This window comes from Sinocyclocheilus rhinocerous, unplaced genomic scaffold, assembly GCF_001515625.1.
Source record: "Sinocyclocheilus rhinocerous isolate Xijiao unplaced genomic scaffold, SAMN03320098_v1.1 scaffold3527, whole genome shotgun sequence".
NCBI lineage: Eukaryota > Metazoa > Chordata > Actinopteri > Cypriniformes > Cyprinidae > Sinocyclocheilus > Sinocyclocheilus rhinocerous.
The window spans coordinates 361100-368945 of NW_015653453.1; the positions used below are offsets into that span (position 1 = coordinate 361100).

Below are 7846 nucleotides of genomic sequence, written 5' to 3' on the forward strand. Positions count from 1 at the left end.
AACATGTCAAATATGCAAATCAAACTGACATCAAAAACTTGACATGCCGTTGATTTGATGTAAATTGAACGTCAAAAATATTGACCATCATTTACATGAAACCAATTTCAGTGTGGGATTAACTTCCTATTTTCACCCAATTACCACCGGAAGAAATTGCCGTCCAAACTGAATTTAAAATGATGTTCCAGCATCTTGATCAATTAGAGTAATATTTGACGTCAAATTGATATCAAGGTGCCCACAAATGTAATCTACTATACAAATACATGAATAAATACACATGAAATGTGTAGTATACCGTATACTGTTGTAAAATAAGCTACATCACAAGAGATTTTTAATTTTGTTGGGCTCATTTTTTACTGGACACATTTTTCTTTGACTTCCAATATTCAAATTCTTACAACAACAACAACAACAAAAAAGTTCTCAATTTATGGAAACTTCTGGCCAACTTCCAAAGCTTGGAAGTTGATATGTAGATGCTTTAATCAGTGAATTCAGTAAAGTCACACACAAAATATATATTTAAAAGTTACTTAGTTACTAAAGTAATTAATAAAATATATTTAGTCACTTAATGAAGACAAAGTTGCAAAATATATATATATATAAAAAAAATCTTTTGAAAGAAAAAAGAAAATCCGTATGAATCTCATTAAAACATGATCAGTCATATTTCACTCCATAATCAAAAGAAAAAGGCATTTTGGATATAGAAAATTAACCCTTTTAGGATTATTAAGGGCACTGCAACAAATATTCAAAATACTACCATAATTTATATTTTTAAAAAATTATTTTTTCAAACATATCAGCAATAAGAATGAGATTGGAATAAAATGTCACATCAAGAAAGGTCCTGAAGCAGTCTTACATAATTGCTTTTGTCTTTCTATTGATTTGGGAGTTAAATAAGACACGTTTTGACATATTTCACGAGATTCAGCCACTGTTTCTAGTTATGGTCAAACAAATATTTAACAAATCTACATCGACAGAGACTCCGAGGTAGCAATTTCCCAATCTGTCCCATGTGGGACAGCCTTTTCAGTAAGAAAAGGAATCACATTTTTATTTTTAATGTCCAATAGTTGATTTGTTGGAAGGTTTCATCTTGTTAGTCCACGGCTAAGTGTTTGGATACGAGTCTGACGTTTGTTCGCTCGTGTCTTTGAGCCATATTTAGTCCCATCTGAAAGCGAACTGATGCGTCAGCCCACTGTTTGTCTGTGAAATCTTATTTTGCCTCCATCAGAGAGGCACCGGCACAAGAATGCGACAAATTTCCTGTTAGTTCCTGGGGGTTGTGTGTTGTTTTTCCTGTCTCTGGGAGCCAAGCTTTTTCTTTTTTTGTTCTTCGTCCCCACTGACTTCCCGTTGCCGGGTGAGCGAATGGAGTATTGTGAGGTACAGGGAACGTTTCAGGACTGCTACCGTCTCTCTTTTTCTCTCGCTCGGGATGATGGGATGCATTGCGCGAGATGGCTTCGAGAGGGAGAGAGCGTTAGGAGAGGAGGGACACATAGCGACGGCGTTATGCCATGCTGCTGGTGGGCGTGCTCTGGGTGCTGCCAATGCTGGCGTTGGCGCTGCTGTTCTCAGAGGGAGACGGGTGGGTGGGCACTGGCTGCCGTTTGGTCAGACCACACGGGCATCCGGATATAGAGAGGACTGGACAAAAGACACAAGGAATATTGAGCGAAATGAACAAAAACAGGTTTCCACGGCAACTATCGAGTGAGGCGATCATACCGTGAAAAGGAAATGCGACAGGAAAGGAGTAGAGGAAGTGTGTTGAGGAAAAGATTGACTCATTTAAAGTTTAGAGTTCGGTTTACCTGAGAGCTCGGCCGCCGTTGATCTCATTCCCAGAGCCACAGGATGCCCTGAAACACATGCACGCATGAGATCTGGACATTACCGTTGATTACAAAACTCAAAGAGATCACTTATATTCAGGACTTCAAAAAAAGTCCCTTCAAGACAAGAACAGATCATCAGTCTGGAAGTACTACGGCAGCGGCCTTACTTAACTGCTTCATCTTATTTCTAGTGGGAAATCATCATGAGGCTTGTTAGAGCTGCTCTCTCCACCTCTTCCCTCATAAGCTAAAGAAGCAGAGAAAACTCTACCAAATACATCTTCTCACGTTTGAGTAGTTAAAGAAGTCATAAGCTCCACTAAACATAACTCATTCCAAATGCCTGCAACTTACCTGTGCGTATCTTAATGAACCATAAAGCACCGGTGAGGAGAACTCCGATCAGAAATCCTCCAAACGCGATTCCCAGAACAGCCGAGAGCCCGAACTCAAAACACGGATCTGAAACAGAGTAAATATTCATTTCAGAAACCATTGCTTTCCCTCATTCAGTGGAAGACAATTGTTACCATGCCTTTGTAAAGTGATTTCCCCCATGGGTCAGCTGAAAATGATAACTAGGTTAGAACATGGGTGTAAGAAATTGGGGGCTCGTCCAGGATTTGAACCCAGGACCTCTCGCACACCAAAGCGATAATTATATCCCCATATTTAGCTCTACTTAATTGTCATACCGGTGTTGTATATATACAGTATGCCAGGTGGCATTAGATGACATCAGTGTCAAGGAAGTTACTGTGAAACTGTAGTTTGCCAAGCTACAAGCCACTCTTAATGTAGAGTAGTCCAACTACAGTCAAATTACTATGAAAGAAGCTACCTTGAAAAAGTAGCAAGCTACATTAAAAGCTTCTTGCTAACTACACTAAAGTTATCGAGACCATCAAGGTAAGTCCATGGTATTAATATAGTGCTTTTCACATTTCATACTGCATAAGCAGCTTTACGGAAAAGCATCCCCTAGAGCAGGGCTCTATAGTTCCAGTCTTGATTGGCCAGTGTTCTGCAGACTGTAGTTCCAATCCCAATTTAACCCACCTGTCTGTCATTTGCAACCAACACCTTTCTTAGCCTGTTCAGGTGTGTTTGGTTATGGTTAAACTTAGTAAGACACTAACATACAGTTAATTAAATATGTTTGCCATTATATATTTAAATAAACATTTTAATGCATTTATTTGACATTTTATTTCAAAATTGATCAGAACTTTTGGAGCAGGTCAGAGCTACACACACTGAAGATTATAGTCTTCCATATGTTTCTCAGCACAAGACATTTGTTACTGATCATTTATTTATAAATCAAACCCAGACAGGATGCTTAACAAAATTAAAGCATTCTTATTTTGGTTAAATTTGTTAAATACACAGACAGTTTAATGCTGCTCAGAGGTGGCATAAATGCATTTACACAGCAATTTGCACCTTTATACAGTCCTGTGATACTAGGGGCTGAGGTGGGTCAGAGCAATCATAATTTAGCTGGGCTTTTATATGGCATTGCATCTTTACACAGAATTTTGATCAGGCAGAGAAGCCTTAACTTGGCTGCATAAAGATGCATTTCGAGTAGTAATACATTCCCTTACGGTACTACTACAAACCTTTTAAGGGCAAATAAAGTACAAAGTTGTACTTTACGGGTACTACATTGCTTTGAAAACAGCTTAACTACAGTCACGCTACTGACAAATGTAGCTGAGCTAGTAGTATAGCTACTTAGTTAATTGCCAACACTGGATGAAATCAAGACCCCAACTTCTCTAAGGCTATTTAACACAAAGCTCAGGTTGCCCACGTCAAAAGTGGAGCAAACATAGACACAGAAGCAGTCCTCAAGTGCATCAGAGGTCCAAGTGTGTTTCTGCCAGTGGGTTAAAGGCTCATCATTTGTCTCCTGGGTGGATTGAGTCCTGTGGCGCCCACTCTGCATCCTCTCTGAATACATGTCCCAGTATTCGTATATGCCGCTTAACACACACGCTCTCATCTTCCTCTCAATGACAATGACGGGAAGCAGGAAGGTCAATGGCAGCTGCTTGTTTTTGCTCAAGTACATGTCTCTGTAATCGCGCACTTTGATGGCGAGGTGTTTGCTAAAGGCCAAGCACCTTTGCAAAGACAGCGAGAGTGTTTACCAAAAACACCTCGGCTGCACAAATAATGATTTCCAAGGGGCTTGAAGATCTTTTGGTTTGGCGCCACAGGAAGGGTCTGTTTTATGTCCCTTTTTTATTTGTTTTCTTCCCCACGTCAGCAGCAGATCTTCCACCAAATATCAGCTTTATTTGTGTGTTTGGTCAGAAAGTCTGAGCTGAGCAAACAGAGGCAGGAAACGGCTGAGCAGGTGGTCAGGAGGGGATGAACTTCGGCCCCTCAAACAGGAAGGACAGCCCGAGGGCTCGCATCCTCCAAAACACAGGCGACTTCTAACAGATCCTACTACCTGTTTTCTTCTTAGAGGTTTCAAACTGACCGTGTCCCAATGCTGATCTCTGGACCTTTAGAGGTACCCTGTGGGGGAAAATGCCTCCAACATCAAGAATTACATCAACCTTGTCTAGTGTCCCAAATGGACAACAGCGGAGGAAAAAATTGTGGATGAAGATGTATCGTGTGTCCTGCAGAAACATGACTCCATTTCAGTGTTTGTGCAGAGTGCAGCGGTCTTTCGCTGTGGCCAGCAGCGAGGAATGCAAGAGTTTGTTCTTGACTCATCTTCCCGGGGACTGTCTTCCCTTTTGAAGAACAACACCTTCCCTTCTTTGTGTGCGGCTGACAATAGAGACCCGGGCCTTATGTTCGGAAAGGCCGAGCATACCAGACCTCGGACACAATAAATCCCCCACTGGCTCATTATTTCTGATTGCAGCCACAAGGTCAGCAAGCAGGCCTTCCTATAAACACCCCCTTCCCGTTGTCCTCGTCCTCGTATCCTGACCTCATCTACGTGATGACTGATGACGTCAGCCAGAGGTTGGGGGGTCTGAAATGAATGCTGCTGAATGGTGTTTTGAATGGGAGTTTCCTGAATATCTGAGGCATTCATTTGCAGCAGCTGATGCACACAGATGACCCAGCAAACCGGTGTTCATAAAATAAATGCTTCAACTACTTTTGTGTTTATTACTGGCATTTTAAACAGATTGATGGAGCACCTAGGGGAAACCCACACTTTATAAATGTGTGTTGAGGATGTTCTACACTTTGAATGGTTTATTACCGTTATTAACACAATAAGCAATTATTATCTGGACAATATTTGAGCCTTTTGATATTATTGTCATTGGCTGACAGTTGTTTTTAGACAATTTTGAGTGAATATGATTAGAAATAAACTTCATATTAATTAAAATGTTTCAGAAATTTTGTCGACATCTCATTTTCTGCCATTTTATTATTTAGTGGTTGACTGATATGGATTTATGATATCACAGTATTTGATTTAAAGGTTGTAAATAACATGATGCAGTGATTTTTTTTTAGTTTTACTAAATTAGAAATAAATCATTTGAAAATGAACTTGATAGGCAATAAACAGATTTATACAGTAGATAGCAACTTCTCGATTCTGCAAATCCTATTATAGTATACTTCACAAATGAGGAAGTTGTTTAAAAAAAGGATGTCAAAATAAAAGTCCTGCTTCCGACACTTATCAGCCAAACAGAAAAATGTATCAGCCGATGCCAACAATTTAAAAAATAACAAATATCAGCCAACTACTAGTATTACACTTACTATTTCAGCATTGAACTGGCCTCTGCTCTGTAATTGCTGCCATTGTCAACCCTATATCAATTGAACACAGTTGAGCAGAGAACTTTCAAATGGACCTTTAGTTAGATTTTTCTTGCTGCACTAAAATGAAATTAGCTCGTACTCACTTTGGTTTGGGATATATGGCTTGACCTGGAAGTTCCTCTTGACTTGTGTTTCATTTGTACAAAACTAAAATCAGAAAACAACAAGAGATGATTGTGTAATATGGGCTTTGATAAGAGTTGTTTTTACACTCTGGAAACAGAACCCCACAAACCTTTACACTCTCATAACAAAGTTTAACTGCACATTCAAGGTCCCATGAGCTGGACGGCTGGTCCTGAAGCATCTTGAAGGAGAAGCTGAGTCTCTTCGGACAGTCCTTAATGTAACACGCCTCCTCTTTGAACAGCATGTCCCTCACCACTGCCATGGAGCGAACCTGACAGCTGCTGACCTTAATGCTTAAGGGAAACTCTCCGAAACTCTGACTTGAGATCTGGTGAAGAGTAAGAGTAAATGTTTTAACAAACTGAGCTGTTTTCATTTGGATTGTGGTATATCAGAAGCTCAATAATTTGTTATGGCATTTACTACGATACTTAGGTGCACAGAGTGCTTAAGCACAATAAAAAACATTTAATGCAGGAAGAGGATTTTTCAGTATTGCCATATTTCTGAAATATGATCCACATGAATTGTGAAAATCCAAGGGAAATAACTGTTGTTTTCACAGACTGAATAATTGGATTTCTCCACCAAACAAACTCCATCTCTGCAAATGCTGTGTTTTTGGGTTGCTTATAATGTGCATTTTAAAATGCAACAATCTTCTTAAATTTATAATGAGAGCCTTTTATAAATCTCTTGTCAACAAATGAGAAGCTTAAGGTCTCCCAGCTGTTTTCCACCAAAATAAAAGCTCTATAGTTTAACGATTAACCAATGAAATTAAGACAACCATAAATATTAGTATTGTAATTTTATTGTTGTTCCGTAAATTATTATTATTATTATTATTATTAAAACAGTTTACTGTTATTTTATTTTTTATTAAATTATAAAATAAATACAAACAACTATATAAATATATTAATATTGTACTGTCAAATAAAAAACAAGGATTTAGTAATAATAATAATAAAATCTCCACAAAACAAGACTGTAGAGTATATGAGCCCTTTAAAAACGGAGTATCATTTACCTCTGCATAGACCCTCTTGTCACTCTGAACTTTGCTGCTGGGATCCAGAGGTAACATGTAGTCTGGAGACGAGAACAGTTGCATCTGAAGAGGAACCAAAGAAGAACTGGGTGCTGGTGTTGTGGGCTTCACTTCTGCTGGTACTAAACGTGAAGAAACAGGACAGCAGACAAACAGTCTCAGTAAGGTTTACAACTCTCGTAACGGATTTGCAACACCTTTTGATAACAGAAAAACAACGTTTCTGCAGCTTGAGGCTAAAAGTGTAAACTCAAGGTGCTATGAAGGATTTTTCTGGAATCAGTGCCACCGCTCTGAGCACATCAGGAACACCTGAGCAGCACGAGCAAATCAACAAGCATATGTTTTCATGCATGTTAATACGAATTCAACAGATTGACCCTAAATGCTTTTGAGCGTCCCGTGAGGAAACTCAAGTACTGGTTTCATTAGAAGAGCAGAGAATCCGCATGAAAGAAGCACCTCAAATGAGATTACATATTTAATATCTCAGCTGCTTCTCCTAGACAGAAATTAGATTTAACAGAGACTTTTACTTCAGTTACCTTGCTTTTGCTTCTCTCTTGAGAAAAAGACTCAATATGAACTCAGACATTGCCAGGTCGAATGAATTGGGCTGCTATCCACATTCATTTCATAGCTCTGCACTGCACGAAAACAATCGACTCACTCGTGTCCGTTTTTATTCCTTCTAAGGAATTTCATCGGAGACCAAGTTGATCAAATGAAAGCATATCTGGGAAAAGAAGTCCTTCATATGTTTTTTTTTTTTTTTTTTTTTGGACAAGGGGGGGTCGGGGATTTAGGACCTCTGTAAATTATTATTACCATATTAAAATTTATTTAAGTGAGGGAGGAGACAGGGTGGGGTGTTGTGCTTGGCATGTGCGCTCAATTTCACGTTAATTGGGATGTACAAAGAGAATATGCATGGGATCATGCATACACAGAGATACATACATCTGACTTT

At 39.1% G+C, this 7846-nt stretch overlaps 1 protein-coding gene across 4 annotated transcripts in view; it reads right to left on the reverse strand.

The window, feature by feature from the left end:
• Window positions 1–905: 905 nt before the first annotated feature.
• LOC107715675 (uncharacterized) overlaps window positions 906–7846 on the reverse strand; it is a 63617-nt gene continuing 56676 nt past the window's right edge. For all 4 annotated transcript variants that reach the window (XM_016521843.1, XM_016521844.1, XM_016521845.1 and 1 more), the window contains 6 exons: window positions 6856–6998; window positions 5929–6150; window positions 5777–5840; window positions 2223–2330; window positions 1845–1892; window positions 906–1677 (listed from right to left, as the gene is read on the reverse strand). In XM_016521843.1, coding sequence (XP_016377329.1) covers window positions 1541–1677; window positions 1845–1892; window positions 2223–2330; window positions 5777–5840; window positions 5929–6150; window positions 6856–6998 — 722 coding nt within the window. In that variant the 3' untranslated portion in view covers window positions 906–1540. The remainder of the gene's footprint in view (window positions 1678–1844; window positions 1893–2222; window positions 2331–5776; window positions 5841–5928; window positions 6151–6855; window positions 6999–7846) is intronic.